We start from the raw sequence: 22,221 nt of genomic DNA, 5'->3' as shown, positions 1-22,221 counted from the left end.
CTTAAAATACAGTTAACACAAGCAAATGGTGGTCATTGTTTTGCCAAATAGAGGTCCCGATAGACTACTTTAGGCCCACAGAAAGTTCATTTATCATGAACATGTTAGGTATTAAAAAGGCAACCGAGGCTGTTCAAGTGTTTTAAAATATTTCGTAGCCTCTCAGGTGTTGTCCCATTTACTAATTGGTGTAACCATCTTTTTCTTCGTAGATATTGGACAGGTAATTATGAATTACAACAGTGTGAATTACCAGGGCTTTCTGTCACTATATATACTCACATCTGCAGAATACCTCGTGGCCCAGTAATGAGTAGGTGATTAACAGATGTTACCACCCTCAAGCCTCTATTTCCATTGCCAAGGTTCATCTAGTCAATGGCTATTGTCCTCAACAGCAACCCACAAGGTTGACTTGAGTTTCGTCTTTGCAATGTACATTGCACATTATATAGAGTAATGTATATGGTAATATACACTGTAATGTACATATGGCTTCTGCTTACTCTTTTGTTCTCTAGGCTAATTTTACGGCGTCTTTTTGGTACCTTAAAATCGACATGGGCACACAGCGCCATTTGCAGATCCACTGACTTCTGTTCGACAGAGAAGTTATTTTGGACATACCTCGCATTCTGTGAAACAGAGTCGGATGCCAAGAAATTCTCATTTCTTATTCTCAGCGGAGGACATATGAGACGATGGTAGCTTAATTTTGGCCCAGCACACATGGCTTCCCACCTCCTTTCCTCCCTCCATTGGCTAATCCTCGAAGGGGTGGCGGGCTAGTCCACCACCCTTGCAACACGCAAGGGGGGACAGCAGAAATGTCATCGGTCTTTTGCCAGTCCCCCGGGGCAAGATCGCTGCGCAGGATCTCTGCTTCGCAGAACAGCCCCACACGTATAAAAAGTGTCTCTTTTGAATCAGGAAGATCTCGACGAACTGCATTAGATTTGAATCGACACACCTTAAACAGAATTGTGCTTAGCAGTCCTCCTGGTCTACCTAAGAGGTCGGTCCTTCCCAGGAGAAACACAGCCACATTCCTCTTTCGTAAAGGCCATGGGCGTTTTAAAATGGGATGTTTAGAGCAGAAGCAGAGTAGAACCGTTTCGAAGCAGCACCTTGTGAATGGGGTGAGTACATAATTATAGCGAATGACAAGTGAACGCATCTGTCTACAGCCACGCACTGACTGGCACCTGTGTAACTATTTAATTGCAACTAACAAGCCAAAAAACGTAGCACATCATCTGAGCAGCCACGGCAGAGCCCCAGCTTGCTTCTCAGCAGGGCTAGGGGAAGAGGCAGTAACGCATTGGCTGAGAAGCAGGCAGTCACCTCTGGGTCACTTGGCCTGCTGGGGAACAGGGGATCCGGGTGGCCCAAGTTTAACATTTAAAAAAAACCCAGGTCATGACAGTTTCACTGTTCTGGGTAGGAAACGGTATAAAGTACACTGCACATATCTTTACTTGCCTTTTCCAGATGACTCAGGATTATCTTCATGAACGTCAATCATCCTACCGAGCTGTAAGTACCAGAATCTCTTCCGAAGAGCACTGAGGTGGGGGACGTTTAAGTGAGCCTTGCGTTTAGTGCCCTATGTGCTAGAATGTTCTAGTACATCCGGCTTCTTTTGCCTTCGGTTTAATTTCTGTTCTCCAGGGATTCTTGCCACTTTAATTTATGTCCCCGTTCCCAACCTCTGTCTCTGTGCCATCTTCTACGTGTTTTCTTTTCCCACTCAACGTTTTAAAGACTACGGGAGCTTTGAAATATACAAGAAAATACTGAGACTAGTAAAACAAAACCAGTGTATCAACTACCTAGGCTGAACAAATGTTTCTTTTTTTTTCTTTTCCCACCTTCTTTGTTTTTTATTTCTTATGGCTCCAGAAGTCTTGGCCTTACACAGGTATGTCTAACCAAAGGGGGCACGTCTTTGGGGTTTTGTTGTTGTTTTTTGCCTCACTTTGGCACTTTCTCCCTTTTTTGTCAGGGGAGGTTACATTTAGGTTTACAATCTCTGAGTAGTTCTAATGTGAGATGCTTAAACTTCAGGTAAATGGGTTCTTACTGTTTAATGTGATTGTACTGGGAATTTAAGCGAGAGTAATGGGTAGCAGTTAGGGAAAAATACAAGAACATCTCCTAAAGTCAGACGAATAAATTCCCTTTGGGGCAAACTAGCGAAAGACTCTCATCTCTGGAAGCCTTGTTTTTTGAGAATTATAACCCAGAATTAGATATAGTCAGTCTGCAAAGGATACTTTTTTTTTAAAGTCTTATTGCCTTGAAATGAATTATTCCATTATAAGGAATATCCTATTTCAGAACAGTCTAAGCACCAAATAAATGAGTGCATAAATGAGTAAATAAAGGACAAAGGGAAAAAAAATCTTTTTCATAGCAGAATGCCAATTAACCAATGAAGAAGAAATAATGGAATTAGAAAAGTCATCATTTTAAAACCATTGCAGTAATAACGGATTCAGGCAAGACGCATGAATGAATACTGAAACTGGTGAGTGAAAGGGTATTAATTACTCTCCACAAATTACCTATTAATCACAAAAAAAGTAGTAACTTCTGGATGGATAAACTTGGAGAACGTTGCCTTAACCAAGAGTCAAAGTTAACCTCATCATGAAGGGGACAAACTGACATCATCATATGCCTCTGCCCAAATGACATACCCTCAACCTAATCAGGAGAGAAACATCAGAGGAACTCGAATTCCGAGATTTCTACAAAATAACTGGCCAGCACTCCTCAAATCTGTCGAAGCCTTGAAAGTCAAAGAAAGAATGAGGAATGTTCTGGACTTAAGGAGATTAAAGTGACATGATACCGAGATGCAAAATGGGATCCTGGAGTGGATCCTGTTCTAGAAAAAAAAAAAAAAACTACATAAAGGCCATTTTGGGGACAGTAGGAAGAATCTGGATATAGGTTGCACACGAGGACGGCAATGCATCGGTGTTACATTGCCTTATTTTGTTAATTGGACCATGATTATATAAGACAGTTTCCTCGTTATTAGAAAATACACACTGAAGTAGTTAGGGGTAAATGAACATGACTTGGTAAATGACATTCATTTACCAAATCAATGACCATGATTTGGTAAATGAACTTGTGTGTGTGTGTGTGTGTGTGTGTGTGTGTGTGTGTTGGGGCGCGGGACAGGGAGGTGAGCACGTGTTCATACTTATGAAATTATTTCAAAAGTGAAAGTGGCAAAACAGAGTCATCTCATGATGCACTGAGCGTGGGGTGGGGGCCAAAGAGAAAGAAGATTCCAAATGAAGGAATTTAGGGGAAAAAACCCCAAATTTAATTTATCCCCCAATATTCATATAAAACATGCCCAAATTCTCACATACCTGAACGTAGAGATACTCGAATGCAACTGGATCTCTCCGTAAAAGGTCAATTGGATCCTTCGGGACAAAGCTAATGCGGAAAAGACACCTCATCTTATGGGAGCTGGGCCGCTGTGTCACCTAGAAGAGCAGACGGATCACAAGAATCCTTCAGTGCAGGCAAAGGCAACTTTGTTTGAACGCCAGAGAAGGAGGTGGTCGAAGGTCTTTTACTCTGTGTCATAGATACTCATTCCCCGAAAACTGCTCAGACCCTGGGTCTTGCTCCCCAGAAGCAGACCCTGACATGAGGGTCTTACTAAAGAACTGCTCCCAGGAGAGGCCAGTAAGGGAGTGGGCGAAGCAGGTCAGGCAGGAGAGGACACTAAACAAAGGCAATAACCCTCATCACGGAGCCAACGGACCACTGAAAAGTCCTTGGTTCCAGGCCGTCCCAGGGGGATGGGAGTTTCCTGATGTGGACGGAACGGGTGCCAGGGGTCTGAGGTTGGCCCTCTGAAGAAGACTGGAAAGTAGGAAGATGCAAGTTTGGGCCCGTGCGCTAATTCTGGAATCCACAAGTTTCCAAACTACCCCGCACTTTTTGGTATCACGACATTGTTCAAATCGTTCAAAGGAGCTTCAAATACTCCACAGGTTTTTCGGGGCTGAGGACCACGGACCGTTTTGTTTTTCCTTTTACCCAGCGCAGCATGCGCCGGCTACTAGCGGTTAGGTTTCGTAATTCGTTAATTCCTTTTGCAACAAAAGGGAATCGGCCGATGAATAGTAGGTGCTTAATAAACAGGTGAATGAGTGCATTGCCCTTGAATGTGTTTTCTATGGATCTGTATGCAGTTTCACAGACTTGTAACTACTTTTGTTTTTTTGGAGGACAAATCTGGCAAAATAAAAGTGTTCATGAACTGGAATTTAAAATTCGAGACAGGAACAGCAATAGCCTCATTGAACCCCATGTTGTGTGTGTGTGTGTGTGTGTGTGTGTGTGTGTGTATTCTTACAGTTTACATTGCTAATTTTGTTGAGTAGAAGAATTTCAATGGGAAAACACATACTCCTTTTAAAGGCATACTGAGAAGTAGAAACCCTGACCCAGCTTTCTGACTGTGGGCAGGATCACAAAGCCAAGTGGACTCACGAGCCCATGGGCCGGGGCTGCTCATCGCTGGCTGGTGGTCAAGCAAACCAGGAAGAAGAAAATACGGGCACCTAAGCGACCAGTAGTGTGGCTCGGGTCTGCTGTGGGGTTTTATGGGGATGTCCTAGGGTATTTTGTCTGAAGGTCTGTGCTGATGTTAGAAAGTCAGGTATCATTTATCTCCAGCTCCTTTCATTACTGCTTAGAATCCATCTTTCCTGAATTTTCCACAAGCGACCTTGAGCCTATTTTTATCGTCAGTAGGCTACACTAGTTTTGGGCAATAATGTAATGCAAAAAAAGTGCTTTAGACTCATTAGAAACAGCAGCCCATAAAAATAACAGTCCCTAAAACAAGAAAACAATTTCCTGGAAACGTACACATTTCTTATACTTACTCTCATTTTCTACCATGCCTATAAATGCTTTATTGATCTAGCTTTTCAACTGCAGTGATTTCAAAGGCATATAGCTGATTCGTTTCAGGATATTTAAATCCATAAGTTTGCTTTTCTAGGGAGCACACTTGAAGTTTTAACACTTTGCTTTTCGTTCTGATAAACACAGCCACTTCTACAAAGAGAAGGGAAAAATCAGTGTTACAGGCTTTCTGCTTCCTTCTAACATTTTAACGGAAATTTAAAAACCTGGAGATCAGTCTGGAATGAGAAGTCATGGTTGCCTAGCTCCAGAAGACACGTTGAAAGAATCTTTGTCCTGCTAAACCAGCGAGAAGAGGGAGAGTGTATCTAGCAATATCAAAAGGTTGTGGGAAGTTTCACTAGAATCCTACTTACTGGCTGTCGGCCCATATCCCCTTGGCATTTATGACCACGAGCTGAAGGCTACTTCCTGCAAACACCGGTGACCACTGGCCAGCACCAGGCGACCCTGCGCGGCCAGGGAGCACCCGTCCTCGGAAGCAGCCCACACCACCACCAGCCGGAAGACGCCCCTGCCCCACTTCCCTCCCTCTCCCAGTGTTTCCGGATCTCTCCTCCCCATAAACCACGGGCACCCAAACCCTTGTCTTAAGTTCGGCTTCGGGAGGAACTCCGAGCCAAACAGTGATCTTGCCCATGTGGGATTCTGAATATCGGGGGTTGCTCCCCTGTAACAAAGCATAAAGTAAGTCATCGGTTTCCAAGGGAGTTTTGGCACAGGTTAAAACAAGAAACGATCATTAGAAGCGGTTTAAAGTATCTCCAGGTAGATTCAAACCTGAGAAAAATAGGTCAAGTGTAGATCGAGGGCTGTAAATGTACACAAACGACAGCTTTGTAACTAATTCCCTGCACTGAGTTGGACTGAATCAAGAGACTTAGGCATGTCGTGGGACCCAACTCGCGGGGCACCAGCTTTTAATTACGCAGCAACCGCGAAGACTTAAATGCGACAATGCTTTCTGCTACCCCGTCCGTCTGGGGGGCACCTCCTGCTCCTCCTCCTGGTCTCCCCCTCCCTAAAGTTCCCTCCTCACTCACTGAGCTCTCCTCCGTAAGAGGAGTCGGCTGAGATCCCTTCTACCTCCGGCAAAGACTGCGTGTGCGGAATCACGAGAGAAAGGAGGGTGCCACGCTGAATTCAGCAGCCAAGCAGCCTGCCCGTCTCCCCAGAGAACAGATGGGGGTGGCCTGTTGGTGGCCAGGAACTGGGACGCACTGGTGGATCCAACATTGACAGTGAGCAGCACTGGGGTGGGCATTTCAAGCCTCCACAAACAGGCAAGTGTGCACCCAGAACTTAAGACAACTAACTAGGATTCTGATTTAATTTAAATAATCTCAGAAGCCATTTCTTTTCAATGGTTTCGAGAGATGCATTGTCAAAGCAGGCGAACAAGTCCTTCCCATGACATAAAACATGATTCTGCGGAGCCACATTCCCAGTGAGTATGTTGCATCTACAGGACTCCTGAAACAGAATGCTACGGGCACCGGTGACAGTCGCAACAAAGTTTATTACAATGAGAGGCAAGGCCGACCGATCGGGACCAACGCTCTTGATAAGAGTGTGGCTCCGAACAGCCGGGGTACAGAGTTTTTAAAGCCGATCACATCGTTTTATCGTTATCTGGGAACAGAACAGAGAAACAGTTCCCAGATGAGTTAGAAACAGTTGCCAGATGAGTCAGAAACAGTTATCGAATGAGGTGATTATTTTAGACTTTCTGCCGCTAAGTTGCAACCAGTGGATCTCCTTGACCTTGTCTCTCTGATGCTCTTTTTTTGAGCTTTTGTTTCCTTCATTGGTAAAGCCTGATTCACAAGAGTATGAAGTATGATTTACAAGAGTAAAAGCAAGGCTGTTATCTTTTGACCTTCAGTGTCAGAACAAAGTTGTTATTTTTCAAGCTAAGCGTTAGCCCTCCACTACAATTTAACCCTTACAAGTACGTGCCGAGTCTTTAGCAACTCTGCACGTGACGCCGACTGACGGGCTACAGAAAAATGAACAAAATAGAGAAGCGTCACCTTGAGGTGTACAACCCATTGTGAATGCCAGAGCTTTCTTTAGTGGGGATCCCCAGGGCCTCAGTGAGTACATTGAAGGGAGGAGAGGACAGGGGAATTCTGGGGCCAGATGGCCTCGGCTCTCACCGGCAGGCATAATTTCTGCTCTCACCTGCGAGTGTGATGTCACACACCTGAGTTAGAGTCTCCTGTTCATGAAGCAACAGCAGCTTGGTTCCGGCCCCTTCCGTCCTCTGCTCCAGCATGAGGGAGAAGTGTTCGATGCCTTTGATGGAGAGCTTCTCTTGAAGAGTTAAGATGACATCCTTACAGAGGAAACATTGACAAGATGCTATCAAAACCAACACGGCTCTCTTGCAGAGTTTACCACGACCGAAAAGTGTTGCTCGAATAGGCTTCGGATCTGTAAGTTTTATACGATGCCTGGATCCTGAGGCTTGATATTCCTTTTTCCTGACCTCTCCCACCACCCCGGATCGTTATGGAGTTCAGAAACAGGGAGGCAACGGGGGGACTAGCTGGGGGAGGTGCTCGCTTGTCTTAACTTGGAAAGCTTATCAATAACTTGTGCAGTGGAGTGGGTTCGGTTCCCCTTCTTCTAGATGGGGGGGGGGGCAATTAAACCACCTTGGAAAGTGGTCTACCCCAGGGGTGGGCAGAATACCCCCTGTATGCCAAATCCGCTCCCCCCCCACCTGTTTGTATAAATAAAGCTTTATTGAAACACAGTCACACTCGTTTGTTTACATAGTGTCGATGGCTGCTTTTGCCCCTTGCATCGGCAACCGAGATTGTATGGTCTGTGAAGCCTAAAATATTTGCTCCCTGGTCCTGTACAGAGAACGTTTGCTGACCCTTAGTCTACCCTTCTGTTAAGAGCATGCGGTAATGGTTGGAATGTGGGATCTGGAAAGAATCTGGTTTCCACACCCAGCTCGACTTCACGTTAGCTGTGCACCTCCGTGCAAGTTATCAAACTCGGAAGTGTCTTAATGCCCTTATCTATAACCCAGGGATGATGAGAATACCTTATATGTTAGAATAGATACAAGGACTGAATGAGTTCATACAGAGAACACATTTATTGTGGCACTGTTTGACAGAGGTAGGGCACTAGAACAATATACATATATTAGCTTTTATTCTGAATCTCTGGGGAGGGTAGAATGAACAAGCAATCCTTTAAAGGATTAAACCTTTAGGATCAGATAGGTGTCTTTGAAAATGAAAAAAAAAAACGTGACTTATTTTTTTCATGATCTGAAAACTAGTAAATGAGCTCTCGTTTGAAATGAAATTAAAAAAAAAAAACCATTACTTTTTTTTTTTCCATGTCCTCAAAAACTAAGTGATCTCTCGGGATAATTTACACGCCGTCGCTAAAAACTCCAAAGAACAGAGCTTTTCATCCTAAGGCAATTCTGCCCTACAGCAACATTTGGCCGCTTCTGGAGACCATTTTGGTTGTCACAATGGGGTTGGAGAGGCTATTGACATTGAGGGATGTGGCTGAACATCTTACAGTGCACAGGACAGCCCCCACAATAAAGAATTCCCTGCTCCGGGGGCGCCTGAATGGCTCAGTCGGTTGAGCATCTGACTACGGCTTAGGTCACGATCTCAGGGTTCGTGGGTTCGAGCCCCGCGTCGGGCTCTGGGCTGACAGCTGGGAGCCTGGAGCCTGTTTCAGATTCTGTGTCTCCCTCAGTCTGCCCCTCCACTGCTTGCACTCTGTCTCTCACATTGTCTCAAAAATAAATAAACATTAAAAAAAAAAAATTCCCTGCTCCAAACAAAGTATCAACAATGCCAAGATGGAAAAACCCTGTAATGACATGGAGGTTTTTTTTTTTTTTTTTTGAAGTGATCTCTCTGAAATTTGATTCTTCCCTATAGACCTTTCTCAGTTTCTTCAGACCCCTACAAAACAAAGATCCCCACACCCACTCACCACCCAAGAGTGGCATTCAACACAAATGCCTCGACTATACTGAATTTTATAAAAAGGTCCTCGGCTTCCTAATTTTTGTTCAAGACCCAGAAAAGAATGAACAAAACCAGCCTTTGTGTGGCAACAAGCATGTTGTAAAATATTCTCCTGAATCACCCGAGAGGACACTGGAAAATCGACAGCAACAGCTTTTCTCCACTGCAATACTGTAGCAAGAATTTTGGCAAATTTTGTTAAACACCATCATATCGTTCGCCGTGAACTCTGCACTGTTCCCTGTTTTCTCCTCACCATCTGCCACCCTCGGGGAAGTCAACCTCAGTCTCGTGTGGGTTCCCATAATACAGAGCCCGCAGGGAATTAACAACAGGGCTCTCCTTTAAATTTACGCGTATTTCTGTTAAGGAATGCATTCAAGTCTTTACGTGTATCTTCAGGTGGGGTGGCGGGGGGCAATGGCAAGGCGCTTTCCTGACCACTGGGTATCAGAGAACAAGCTGGAGCTTCAGAGGGGTTGTAATAATGCAGCTCGAGGCCTTCAGACTACGTCTGGCCATGCCCACTCATTTCCATACGGTCTGTGTAGAAAAGGATTAGTCCTGCCCGAAGAAAGGTCTGTCTCTTTGCTCCTGGCTCTTGGGAGGTAAACTGTAAGCCCTTGGAGCGTACTGCCTGCTAGAAGTGTCTTTAGCTGGTGGTCAGATAGATAGTAGATAGTCTATGTAAACGCCGTGATTTTTTTGTGACAAAAAAATCTGAGCAAAAGCCTACCCACCTCTAGGCTAGCGGATCAATAATGAGAGTAACACCTCACCGTACAAGGATTGTGAGTAGGAATAAAGGAAAAGGGCTTCTGTCAGTCATCGGTATTTAAAACGAGCAGCTTTGCACAGAGTTGACACTTGCCGTGGAAGGATTTTAAGGATGGCTTACACCCTCCGTCATCAATCTAGAACATGGTCTGCTCTATGACCTGCTAGATCGCCACCTATTCAAAGCAATTCCGAACAGGCCACCTGCTAGTATCATGGCAATAAAAATGCACAGTGAGTGGGCCTTCGCAGAAATGCCGCCACTTATAAGGCCTATGCTGATTAATTTAAACGCCGAGAATGAGGGGTTGACTATTGATAGACGTTTTTATCACAGACTTGATGTTCTCTTGATACATTATTGTACAGATCATCACCAGGTTTTTTTTTTTTTTTAAACCTCAATAAAACCTCTTTTATTGTGCCATTTGAAGAAAGCCTATTTTAGGCTGCTGGAGGCATTAGGGAACAATCAATTTCGGAACACACTTTTGTCCAATAAAAAATAGAATATGCACTTTTCTTCCCCAGGAAGGAAGCATGGAGGGAAAGAACCCATCTGCTTTGTTATAATACCCATTATATAAAACTCACCTGTGGCTTTGCAATAATAGGACTGTTTTGCACCTCTTCCTTTTCACCCCTTCTCCTGAGAAGCACGCCTCGTTTCTGCCTTTTTATGCATTATTTCCATGAAATTGGTGACAGCAATTAAAAGTAAATGTTATCTTTACATTATCCTCGCCCTCGTTTTTGCTGGACACCACAGTAACAGATACTCAATGAACGGCTAACGTCTTCATCCTCTCGGTGGCGGACATCGCTACGAAATCATACTGGCTTTGGGGCAGGGTGCCAAGCCTTCTTGGGGACAGCCACACTATTTTAATTAAACTGGAGTTGCATTAAAGTGACTAACCCTAGCGATCTGTCAGTGATAGCATGTTGTATCATTTTGCAACACACACACACACACACACACACACACACACGCACGCAGCAGAACCTTCTTAATTAAAGCTTCTGGTTTTGGTTTGTTTTTAAATATTCATACGCGCCCTTATTTGGAAGCCACCAAAGAAATCTCAGCAATAAACAGATAGTTCTGAGAGAAGGTGCTGTCACACGAGACCGACAGGGTCACTCGCGCCGTACCTGCCGGTGTCGAGGTGTAGAGTTTAGCGGGTCCGCTTACCTTTATGGAGGTGCTGCAGTCAAAGCGAAATGATTTGGTCTGCCCATTTTCCAGATACACTTTCAAAACATTTGGCATAAAAAGAAGTGAATTATCCTTAACAGTTTCCTGTTCAACAACAACAACAACAACAAAGAAGATCAAAGTAGAATTCTGTTCTTTGCAGAAACAGCACCTACCTACAATTTATTCTAATCACAACATAAAACACCACCACCACCAATTGAACTCTCTAAGGCTAAAAGGGGTCTCTCTGGTGATATCTGAGTTTAGTTGTTCAGAGGAAATCTCTTCTTTTCCAGCTACAAATAACTCAGTTGATTCAAATGAAAGAACGTTTTTCCATCAGAAAACAAATCAGATGAATTTCTTTTTTTTTTTTTTTCCTCAATCAAGGTTTCCCAGTAGAACACACAACGACAGACATGATGCCTTTGCAATTAAGCCACAATGCTTAGGACAACACGCACAGACTTTAGCAGAGCAGGCTACCTAGAAAAGAACGACGGCCAGCAATGATGATGTTTGATGCGATGCCCGTTGGAACTTGGCAGAAGTCATGAAAAGGGAGTACCGAGCATTCACAAGCTTTAAGTATAAAGTTATTTTATGAAATAATTTTTAACCCATTTAGGAATGTTCCTTAAACTCAAAGGGGACATATAAGGAATGAGGTAGTGTGTTAGAGATTAAAATACTAAGTCTAGGGGCACCTAGGGGGCTTAGTCGGTTAAGTGTCCGACTTTGGCTCAGGTCACGATCTCAAGGTTCACATGGGTTCGAGCCCTGCCTCGGGCTCTGTGTCGACAGCTCAGAGCCTGGAGCCTGCTTTAGATTCTGTGTCTCCCTCTCTCTCTGCCCCTCCCTCACTTGCACTCTGCCTCTCTCTCTCAAGAATAAACATTAAAAAATTAAAAAAAAAAACTAAGTCTCTAACAAACATCATAACTTAAAAATAATTTAAAAACAGATGCTGGAGACATGACCAAAAGTAAACAGCAGAAACATAGTCCTTTGAATTTTCTCTTTAATTGGAAATAGGGGGAGAGGGCAGGGGAAGAAGGAAGGCATGTTGGAGGAGTTCTGCCAATCCTTGGAGTGAACTGTGTTTCTCACGTGTAGCTGGTCACGAAGTCATAGGAGTCAAGTGGAACTCGGCAATCCTGAAACCACATGTCCCTTGTTTACAGATGAAGAAGCTGAAGACAAGATGTCCAGAGACTGGCTAATGTCCTACCGCGAATCCAATGGAACTCAGTCCCTGAGCATTTCCGGAAGAGGCTCCGTGGCTTTCGCTTCCTGTTCCTTTCTCTGAATTTCCTCCCTCTCCTTTCTCCTGTGGACTTCACACATGACTTTCCTACTACCCGATTCACTGAGTTGGTTTGCCTCCAACTCGACACGAAATAATACCCAATGACTCAGCAGAGTAAGAGCAGATGGAAAATGAAGATGGTCCCAAAGGTTGAGGAGCTGACCTGAGACTGAAGGTCCCTGCCACACACAGGCCTGTGATGAGGCAGAGGAGCTGCGGGTGATGACTGACCCCAAGAGCTGTCCTCACACACCAGCTACCTTGAATGGACCTGGTATATCCAGGGCAAAAATAGCCACAGAAGCTTCTAGTCTCCTATTCTCTCTAAAGACACATACACTGGGGCACCTGGATGGCTCAGTGGGTTGGGCGTCCGACTTCGGCTCAGGTCATGATCTCACATCTCATGAGTTCGAGCCCCACGTCGGGCACTTGCTGACAGCTCAGAGCCGGGATCCTGCTTCAGATTCTGTGTCTCCCTCTCTCTCTGCCCCTCCCCACACGTGCTCTCTCTTTCTCAGAAAGTAAATAAACATTAAAACAAAAAAGATGCATACACTGATGACCCAATCTCATGCTCGGAAGCTTGAGAAAAGATGGGGTACGTTTCAGATGACCTTCTGTGATATCACAATTCCTCTGCGACTGGAACCTTCCGGCCTTAAACTGGGATAGTCTTGTGAGATGGCAATGGATGCTAAGTGCTTTCAGGAAGACAGGGATGCCCTGTGGTGAGCAGGACAACGTGGGGTGAAAGGGGGCCGAGGGGATGGGCTGGGACGTGGCAACCGGGAGGACAAGACCACAGCTGAAATGCTCACAGGGCAGCGCAATGACAGCCCTAGGTCCCCCCTGCAAGCATCACATAGTTTCACAGATTGGCCAGCTGACTCCTGGACTCCCAAGTGGGGAAGGCACAGGTCAGCAAGTTCTGGAAAGACACTTGGACCGGGAGTGCCTAGCTCAGGATGTGCAAGCCTACATCTGCAAATCCAGATTCAGGACCACCCTCAGGGAAGAGTCTGTGACCCCTAACGAGCATGTCATGGATGAGATTTTATCCTTGTGACTCTGTTTAAACACTACCACCAGCAACAACAAAACCCGAACAGCCAAAGCTGGTATTTCAGAAGTCCAAAAACTATTAGTGCCTTAGATGACAGCTTTCGAAAAGCAAAAAACACTATGCTAGATTTTCTTGGGCAAAAAAGAATCGAAAATACAGCAACTTATTGATGTTGGCGCTATTCGTTTTGAAGATCAATTATGTGCCTGAGTAATCATGATTTCTACTGAGACCCATTGACAGAGATCCGGGCAGTATTTCCTCACTTCTGGTTGCATATATGAAACTTCCCCATTACTTTAACTTGTCTCCATTTTGATTAATTGAAAGGAAAGAGACATTTAATTTTGAATAAGGAAAAACTTAGGGAAACCTTTCTCAAAATATATAAGGGAAGGATGCTTAGTTGGCAGAATGGGAAGAAGTAGGCGGAAGTTACAAAGAGGTGTATTTTACTGAATATGAGGCAATGCCAGTGATCTCAAATCAAACTCCTTTGCAAAGTAGCGAGGTCTCTAACACTGGAATCATTCGAAGAAAACGCTGGACTACTACGTATCGTGGATACACCAGAGGGAACATGTCAACAGCCCTGTGAAATCCAACAAAGACTTCTAAATTGATCATTCCAGAAGAGCGACTGGCCTTGCCTAGTAAAAGGCCCCTGTTTCAGCGACTCTCTCTGAGTCACAAGCAGACAACGGTCAACTCACCGACACTTGGCCATTGATGATGACCTCCTCGGAGAATCGCACTTTGACTGGATTGGACTTTAATCTTGCCTTTTTTGCAGCACTAATAAATGCTGATTTGGGAGACTAGAAACAAGAAAACATTTGACAGGATTATTGGTAACATAATGCAGACCTTGTACCAGTTGTTTTCTATCTTATCTTCTCAAAAATGTAAAACACGAATTACGGATGCAATCAAAACCCTGTCATGCGCATAAAGTAGTAAGTTTGACTTAGCAGACCAAACTGCAAATAGCACGTTCCATGTTCTTACTGAGCATATTTCCAAGGATCTTTCTATTTTTTGTTTTTTAAAATTTTTTTGAAAAGTTTATTTATGTTGAGAGACAGGGCGTGAGCAAGGGAGGGGTGGAGAGAGAGAGAGAGAGAGAGAGAGAGAGAAGCCCAAGCAGGCTCCATGCTATCAGCACAGAGCCCAAGATGGGGCTCGGTCTCACAAACCGTGAGATCATGACCTGAGCCAAAATCAAGAGTCAGAAGCTTAACTGACTGAGCCACCTAGGTGCCCCTACAAAGATCTTTAAAAAATTTTTTTTAATGTTTATTTATTTTTGAGAGACAGAGAGACAGAACACAAGCAGGGGAGGGGCACAGAGAGAGGGAGACACAGAATCCAAGGCAGGCTCCAGGCTCCGGACGCCAGCGCAGAGCCCAACACAGGGCTCGAACCCATGAACTGCGAGATCATGACCTAAGCCAAAGTCGAACGCTCAACCGACTGAGCCACCCAGGCACCCCTCCAAGGATCTTTTTAAATGATGGCTGTGAAAGGACAGAAGCCTGGCTTTTTAAAAACATATTTATGTATGTATTTGGAAAGAGAGAGAGTGAGCACGAGCAGGGGAGGGACACGGAGAGAGAGGGAGAGAGAGAATCCTACGCAGGCTCCGGGCTGTCAGCGTCCACCTTTGGCTCAGGTCATAATCTCAGGGCCATGAGATGGAGCACAGAGCCTGCCTGGGATTCTCTCTCCCCTCTCTCCCGCTCTCTCTCTTTCAAAATAAATAAACATTAAAAAAAAAAAGTCCTACTACAGAGCTAAAGGGATGTGACAGTGGTGTTCTCCTCAGTATCTCTGTAATTACAGGCCAAGTTTAGTAACGATTAACAAATCGTACAGCCGTGAGTTCATTTGCTGTCAATGTGCCATTTTTTAGCTGAAGGGAAAACATTATTCTCCCTTAATGGTTTTAAGCAGGAGATATTTACGTTGGCATAACGGGTTTAGCACAAGTGAAGCGGCTGTAAGAAAGCTACCCAGAACAGACACTACTAATTAGGCGAGGGGCTTCAACGATGAAGCAGCCGCTGCTCCAGCACTGGTTGGGAAGGAAGGGTCGCACACGTGTTCAACATGGCGGATACTGGGGTGGATCCCTCTGTGCGTCGGAACTTGTAAATGTGCTCTTTGGCCAGATTTTTCTAAAATGGTCTACATCACTCCTTGCCTCAATAAAAAAGTACTTAACAGAACTTAGTTTGTCTTATGCATATCATTTGGTATATAATCTTAGAAGGGATTGATGTTTTCATGGAAGTGGTAAGGTGATTAGCCCCTAAAGTCAGTGGCCCCATAGAGCAGAACTTGTCAAGCTGGGGGTGCTCCTCTCTTCTCTCTGTAGCTATAGCATGCCCATCTCTTATGGCCTCCTTGCTCCCATATTTATTTACCATGCCCTAATGACAAACCTGGAAAACCAGCAAGGAGACTAGATAGCCAAGGTGGTTAGTCAAGTAAATACTATTCTGTGTGTATTTGCAAGTCAACAGACTTGGGGATAAAAGTCCAAGAATTCATACAAGTGCATTTTTCTTGTTGTGGACTTGTGACTATTCCATGCAATCAACATCCATTTGCAAAATTACTTTTTGACCATAACAACATAAGCTCTTCATGTCTGAAGGTGACTGAATTAGAGTCAACAAGATAATGGCTTATTCCACTGGCTGGAGTTATTTCTGGCACACGGGGTATGTAAACCAGGCAGGACTGTGGTTTTTACTCAGATCTCTTTTTGCGGCTCAAAAAAACATACAATGTACACCACTCAGAAACCCAAGGAATTAATTCTTAGCAACCTGTAGACCTGTGGGTGCTGATCACAAGCACTTCATATCCTGTGGTGGAAATGACAAGTAATTACCATCTAGAATAATCAGATTCTTTTGCTGTTAATTAATTTTGAGATCAGAAGGGCTCTAATCAGCCTCTGCACCTCTCTCCAAATTTGCTGTTGCTAAGGTGGCCAGAGTAGACGTATGGTGTGCTCCTGATGCTTTTAGTTGCTCTTAGAAGTCACTAGAACATTGTTTGAAAAAAAATCACATAAATAAGAGACATTTCTGAAACTGAAGCGTAAGGTCTTGAATTTGCAGTCCCTCTACGTCTACAGTACTATTGGCATAGTAGACACTGAGTAAATGTTTGGTGGGGTCTAACTAGCCACAGTCATCACGGGGTAACTTAGCTTGGCGTTCCCCCAAAGCAGAACCCGAGACAAGGAATCATGGGCAGGGAACAGTTATGGGAGGTGCTTCAAGGAAGCATGCATAGGCGAGCAGGAGAAAGGGAGACGGGGCAGAAGAGGAAGCCAATGAAGCATTCTGTAAGTCCGTCACCACCGTAAGCAACTGGGGCTTAACCCTGTTGGGAAACTCCAGGAACGAGGCAGACCACAGGCATCAGAGTTATCATGTCCGAGGAGGAGACAGAGAGCTAGGGCATGTGTTCACCAGCTCCTGTCAGTCAGTGATGGAGTGGCTGCTCTTTTGGGAATGAGGACTCCTCAGCACCTCTGGCCTTCTGCACGGGCATCTGCCTGTGGCCAGAAAAAAACCCCACAGACAATCACCGGTCTCTCAGCTGGCAATTGGGCTGGCGTGCTCCACGTGACACATGCCAAGAAGATGTGGTCTGGGTGCCGATGCCATCTGATACACTGGGCCTCCCTCGGGTGCGTGGGACGGAGTGGAAGCAGGGCAGGAAGTGAGAAGCAGGCAAACAGGTCTGTCTCCTCTTTGGCCTAGAAACAACCCAAGTTCATGGGAATCGTGGTAGCTCCAGGGCAACAGCACCGAGACCGACTTCTCTCAAGTCCCACTGAGCTGGGACTGTGTGAGTGGAGGTAATCGAGACTCTTCCAATAATCTCTGTCTCAGGCCGCGTCAGAACTAGGGAGTTCTGGAAGTTCTAGACTTGGGAACTGTGGAAGGCAGGGTCAAAGGAAAGCAGGAAGGATCCGGCCAAGAAAGCTCTCTAATAAATGGAAACAGCGCAAGGAAAGGAGACGGTAGGTCAGAAGAAAACAAATAAAATCCCCAAGAAATCTGGAAATTCCTTTCCTAAAATGCCATCGTCATAGAATGGGGAAATACTACTAAATACAGATGAAGATTTATCCACGAAGGTGCTGTGTGCACAAGCAGAAGAGAAAACGATCGAAGTCAGTATGAAGCGTTTGGTAATAGGGTGTCGGTTAAGTAAATCTTGGTTTAGTATAATGTTTTACAGCCATGTATATGGTGCTTAGAAGGAATTCTGGATGATATGGAGACATGCTTCTGATCCGCTAAGGGAAAGAAGCAGAATAAAGCTGTATGTAAAAGATCTCCACTACTGACAGGGTACAGATCCAACGACCGGAAGGAAATAGGCCAGTGGCTGACACTGGCTGCCTCCGGGGAAAAGATGTGTTCATACTTATTTTCTCGCGTCTGCGTCTCCTTCTGTACTTCCATCACGTCAAAATGGGGGGAAGGAGAGAACCGTCTACAATACTTTAAAAACGAGGCAGCAGCCTGTTAGGAATGACTTCTCCAAAAACTTCAGGAATTGTGAGACTCTTCTCCCGGGCCCGCTGGAGCTGGGCCTCAGGAAAGACTGATTTCCATGGCCGGGCTCGCTTTGGGTGCCCTGGGACCAAGGGCAGGGAGGCGAGAAGGGGTAAACATCAACTCTCTGTCTTGACTGGACCTTGTTATGCCGGGGAAATGCAACATAACAAAGGTTGGCCAGCAAGTGACAAAACAAATTAAAATGCTAATTTTCACTCTCCGCAATAAGGTAGACTTTATACACTTTCTTTCGGTCTGGTGGCTCATCTGTTTCAATAGGTCAATCCTGGCTGCTGAGAGAATGTTCAGCAAATACACGGATCCCATATGTTTCTGTATTTTAAAAAGCAACGCGCTGGTAGGGAAATCCAAACACAAAAATGTAAGTAACAACGTGTAGGCTCTTCTCCCACCTTCTTTTCTCTCTGAGTCCAATCGATCTATTGAAATGACTTGGGGGTTCTACTCCTTCATTTCCGTTCCCACATTTCAGAGGAGAAAGCCACTTTGGGCCAGATCAGTAAGGGAAGACTCTAGGTGGGGCAGTGGTTCCCAAGTGGCGGCAATCCACCCCCCCCCCACCAAGGGACACTTGGCAATGTCTGGAGACATTTTTGGTTGTCACAACTTGGGGAGAGGGTGCTACGGGCATCTAGTGGGTAGAGGCCAGAGATACCGCTAAGTATCGTACAGTGCCCAGAATGGCAGCACAGAACGCAGAGATCTCCAGCCCCAGTGTCGGCAGTGGTGACGGTAAAGAACGCTGAGGTAGCATCGAGAGTTTGTGCGGAGGCTTGGAAGGTGAGAAGGGTCTGGCTAGGCCAAGGACGTGTTGGGCTGGAGGATGCGGTGGGCATTTCAGGAAGGAGGGCCGGTCAAGGCAAGTCAAAGATGAGGATTCCCTGACAGCGGCCGGGCAGGGGGAGAGTGCTGCCGAAAGCAGGGGTGCAGCTATTGGCCAGCAAAGCAGGCAACACTTGCTCCTAAATGTTGCGGCTAAATGTTCACCTTCCGTATGGCACAGTATCAACAGCCACCTGAACTCGTGGAAAGTTCCAGATCATCTATTACAGCAAGTTCCATGACCCACTGATAACAGTGAGTGTTCATATGAATAACCTGTGAGTATTCATGCACCCTCAACTGGCAAAAACAGCAAACAAAGCCACAAGGCACAACCCCACACTTAAGTGGCAAAACCCTTGCTCTTTCTCCAGGTTTATGGCACGGCATGAAACATTACGTCACATTGCCAAAATAACCTGGTTTGCCATAAAACGGTTCTGATCTTGCTGTGTAATAGGTTATAAAGTGGGAAGAGAGAATTCAGGAAAGACCATATAAACTTGAAGCTCCACCAGGAAGTTACGGTTGGTCAGCCACTTGGTTATTGTAGACATTCCCATTGGCTTCACCTAACGTATTTGTCCACTGTGAAGAAATGAGAGAGCGTGGACAGGTTTGAAGAGGGTGTGAATGACAGTTTGGTTAACTTGGTAAACAATGTAAAAAGAGACTAGCGGTTTGGAAGGAATCAAAGAGAAGGGACTAAAAGTAACGGTCACTGGTAAACTAAGCTTTTATTACAAGTACTTATGTCCTGGATGGCACAGTTTGTTTACTTGGCTAATTGTTTACTTGGCTAATTCTATTCGTCATCTTATCAGAATCTTGAATACATGTTTTTTTCGTGCCGACAATGCTTAGGCCGTGGTGTTTAGGAGGAAAATGCTGGAACATGGGAGATGAAGAGGTTGGTCAGGAGATGGAGTGTGGCAAAGAGCAGAGCCCCCAACTGCATGGGGAAGAAAACACAAGCGTAAACAGGTGGGAATCTTTGCCAATCCTCGCAAAGGCCACACAAGGTAGCGATGGTCAACGTTTGGGGGAAATCTGCGGGAATTTGCTAGGGTATTTTTTAGCTCAACTGCCAATGTATGGGATTCACAAGCAACAGCAAATCTATAGAAAGTCAGTTAGTCGTTGCCTGGGACTAAGGGTGGGGAGGAAGCAGTCACTGTAAATGGGAACGAGAGATCTCATTGGCTGAAGGAATTGTTCTCAAACTGCCTTGTGGTGATGGCTGTATACCTCAGTAAATTTGCTAAAGATCATTGAATTGTACACTTAAAATGGGTGGATTTCAGGATACACAAATCATACCACGATAACGTTGTTATAAAAAAAAAAATCATGGCAAATGAAGGCAGTAAGACTTTAATTGCTCCCCACCTTCCTGACCAAGGCTGCTGAAATCACATTCTGACAGCCATATTTCCTCTGACAACCACCCTTAAAGGGGAGTCTCCCTGAAATATGTACCAAATTATTTAGAAGAGGATATGAAAAAGGATGATGCTAGAATGTCCTACAATTAAATATTCCCATTACATTTGGGATTCTTAAGCTGGTAACACACAAGAAAGTGTGTTCCTTTCCTTTCTCTCCAATGAGTGGGTTTGCTATCACGGTGTATAAAATACAAGCACTGAAGATTTCTGAACTCAAACTGTAAACGCATGCGGTTTTTCTCTGCTGTTACTCAACGTCATGGTTTCACTGGGACTGGGACGAGGAGATGGAATCCTGGGGTCATACAGTGGCACTTTTACTCACAGGACACTTACAGGGTAAGGCTGAATGACAGTGAGGAGGATTGATTCTTTGCAGCTTCTGAAAGAGAAAAGAAACAAACATATTTATGAAATGCACAGAGGCCGGACTCTTAACAGTGACAGCGTTCTTTTGAAATGAAACGTGTGAGATATTGGCGAACGTTTCTTGGGCTCCCAGGCAGCGTAAATCAAAAAGCTCAAAAGTGGGCTTTCAGACCGTGGAGAAAACCAAAGTCAAGTGCTCAGCCAGTGTAACAAACAGCCTGATGGAAAGCTTCCCGTGTGGTTTATGCTGAGCAGCAGGACCTTCAAATAACACTCGCCGAGGGAAGGGCTGTTTTAGGAGCCTCATCTCAATCAGTCTCTGCACTTTCCCCGGCTCTCAAAATTGAGTCTCGCCATTTCATTTTAATTTTCTAGAAAAGGAATCCATTTTTAAAAATTCGTAACAGCGGTATCTTCTCAGGGCCAGCGTCATGAAAGAAAACGGTCAGTGTAGGTTGCTTGTGTGCAAACAGCACCCCAGCAAACATCACAACCCCATACTGTGTGGCTCACAAAGTCCATGGTAACAACGCCCAGGACATTGGGCCGACACGTATTCAGATGGGCACTTTTTGGGAGATCTTGTTCATGAGGGGGAACACGATGAACAATAACTCAATCCCAGCAAAGAACTCAACCCCTCAGGGAATAGTTTTCCTTCCTTCCTTCCCTTTTTTATCTGAGTAGGAGAAAGGTCAGTTGCCACTTTGCTGAGGAGACGCTGACTTTTCCTACGTTAGGTTTTCATTAATTACCTGCTTTTGTGATTTACTGTCCGAATGGGTAAAGTAAAGGGGATCTGTTGCAAGGCTGTTCCCCAGAAGAAGCCACTGCAAATCGTATTTCTGGCAATAACTGCATGGTGGCTGAATGTGCCCACATCAGGCTGGGTTGGACCAGGTTCTACTAACTGGACCACGGCGGCGGGGTGGGAGGGGTGGTGGGGCGGGCAGTGTAGGGAGTGAGGTAGGGAATACGGTGGGGGAGGAGAGGAATCAATGGAGCAGAGAAAGGAGGAACACAACTCAAGAAACTCAAAGTATCAGAGATTAGGATGATGGTCATGGTGGCAGGGTGGGGACGGCACACGGTTGACTGTGGCCCACATGCTCCCATGAGTTCCCAATTGCCAAGGGTTGGCAGAAAGCTCCAGCAGCTCAAGTAGGCAGCCAGCATTTTCATTAGAGGCCTAGAGCAACAGTATAACGATGCCAGAATTGAGTGGCTAAGATGAACGATCATGCATTTTGCTGCTGGGTGAAAGGACACATGTGGTGGTTGAGGGGAGCAGTCTGGCATCATCAGGCAAACTTCAGTATCACATGCACCATGACTCAGCCATTCCATTCTGGCTTATATCACAGAGAAAGTCTGCCGTTAGCCTTTAGGGACTACGTGGAGGTGCGTACCACAGAATGATCCAGCAAGAGGAGGCAGAAGCTTAGATGTGCCTGGTAACTACTAGGATGGGGCTTCAAACGTAGTGTAAGAAACCAGATGAGATAGATAACGTAATACCATTCACAAAAGCTCAAAACACGTGTGCACAAAACAGCAGCACACATCTGGAAGAATGCAATAAGAAAGGACGGGGTGCGCACTCAACATGTTGGAATAGTTTTTCTCGCG

General features: G+C 45.2%; 1 protein-coding gene across 2 annotated transcripts in view; it reads right to left on the bottom strand.

The window, feature by feature from the left end:
- The window catches only part of FRMPD4 (FERM and PDZ domain containing 4), a 185,971-nt gene that overhangs the window by 21,134 nt on the left and 142,616 nt on the right, over window positions 1–22,221 (bottom strand). For both annotated transcript variants that reach the window (XM_032592190.1, XM_032592189.1), the window contains exons 4-8: window positions 20,560–20,605; window positions 14,057–14,161; window positions 10,963–11,070; window positions 7,178–7,309; window positions 3,393–3,512 (exon numbers count right to left, since the gene is read on the bottom strand). In XM_032592190.1, coding sequence (XP_032448081.1) covers window positions 3,393–3,512; window positions 7,178–7,309; window positions 10,963–11,070; window positions 14,057–14,161; window positions 20,560–20,605 — 511 coding nt within the window. The remainder of the gene's footprint in view (window positions 1–3,392; window positions 3,513–7,177; window positions 7,310–10,962; window positions 11,071–14,056; window positions 14,162–20,559; window positions 20,606–22,221) is intronic.

The sequence above is a fragment of the Lynx canadensis genome, chromosome X, assembly GCF_007474595.2.
Source record: "Lynx canadensis isolate LIC74 chromosome X, mLynCan4.pri.v2, whole genome shotgun sequence".
NCBI lineage: Eukaryota > Metazoa > Chordata > Mammalia > Carnivora > Felidae > Lynx > Lynx canadensis.
The sequence above is the reverse complement of the archived record's forward strand: the minus strand, read 5'-3'. Positions and strand labels throughout refer to the sequence as shown.